We start from the raw sequence: 636 nt of genomic DNA on the forward strand, positions 1-636 counted from the left end.
TGTTGGGGACAGCGCTAGACTGTTTAATTAGTGTGAGAGAGTCCAAGGAGACGAAAGGTGAACGTCTTTAAAATAGAGAGTGAAGGGTTAAGAGACACTGAGGGATCACCAAGCAGTCACTAACATGACTATATAGGTGTGAATGATCTCAAGTGGGTTAGGGTTTAGGGGTTAGTTAGGGTTAGGGGGGGTTAGGTTGGTTGGGGTTGGTAGGGTTAGGGTTATCGTCTAATGTTTTTATTTTAACTGTTTATACTTGTGTTTTATCTGTTTAACTGATTTTGTGTAAAGCACTTTGAGTTGCCCTGTTGCTGAAATGGGCTCTGCAGATAAAGCTGCCTCGCCTTTTACTTAGGACCGTCTGAAAGCATCTGCTTGTTGTTGTCCTTTGTCCCCAGCTGTACCGGGCCTCGGCTCTGTTTGAGACCATCCGCCACGAAGCCCAGCACAGCACGGACTACAAGCTGTCCCTGTTCGACCTGCAGACCTCCTGCTACCAGGCCCTCCAGCGGGTCCTGGTCAGCCTAGGTACGCCCACAGACACGTCCCACACCCTCACTACTTCAGTTTTAGTGTGTGATACAGTATCAGGGACCACTAAGGTCTATATAAACGAGACTTCAGATACAGTATTAG

At 47.6% G+C, this 636-nt stretch overlaps 1 protein-coding gene across 1 annotated transcript in view; it reads left to right on the forward strand.

Moving 5' to 3' along the window:
• Positions 1–636, forward strand: part of LOC116686064 (tetratricopeptide repeat protein 28-like) — a gene marked incomplete at its 5' end in the record, with an annotated part of 133,170 nt that overhangs the window by 86,565 nt on the left and 45,969 nt on the right. The window contains 1 exon segment of the mRNA XM_032510998.1: positions 399–528. Within this exon segment, the coding sequence (XP_032366889.1) occupies positions 399–528 (130 nt within the window).

The sequence above is a fragment of the Etheostoma spectabile genome, unplaced genomic scaffold (genome assembly GCF_008692095.1).
Source record: "Etheostoma spectabile isolate EspeVRDwgs_2016 unplaced genomic scaffold, UIUC_Espe_1.0 scaffold310, whole genome shotgun sequence".
NCBI classification, from domain to species: domain Eukaryota; kingdom Metazoa; phylum Chordata; class Actinopteri; order Perciformes; family Percidae; genus Etheostoma; species Etheostoma spectabile.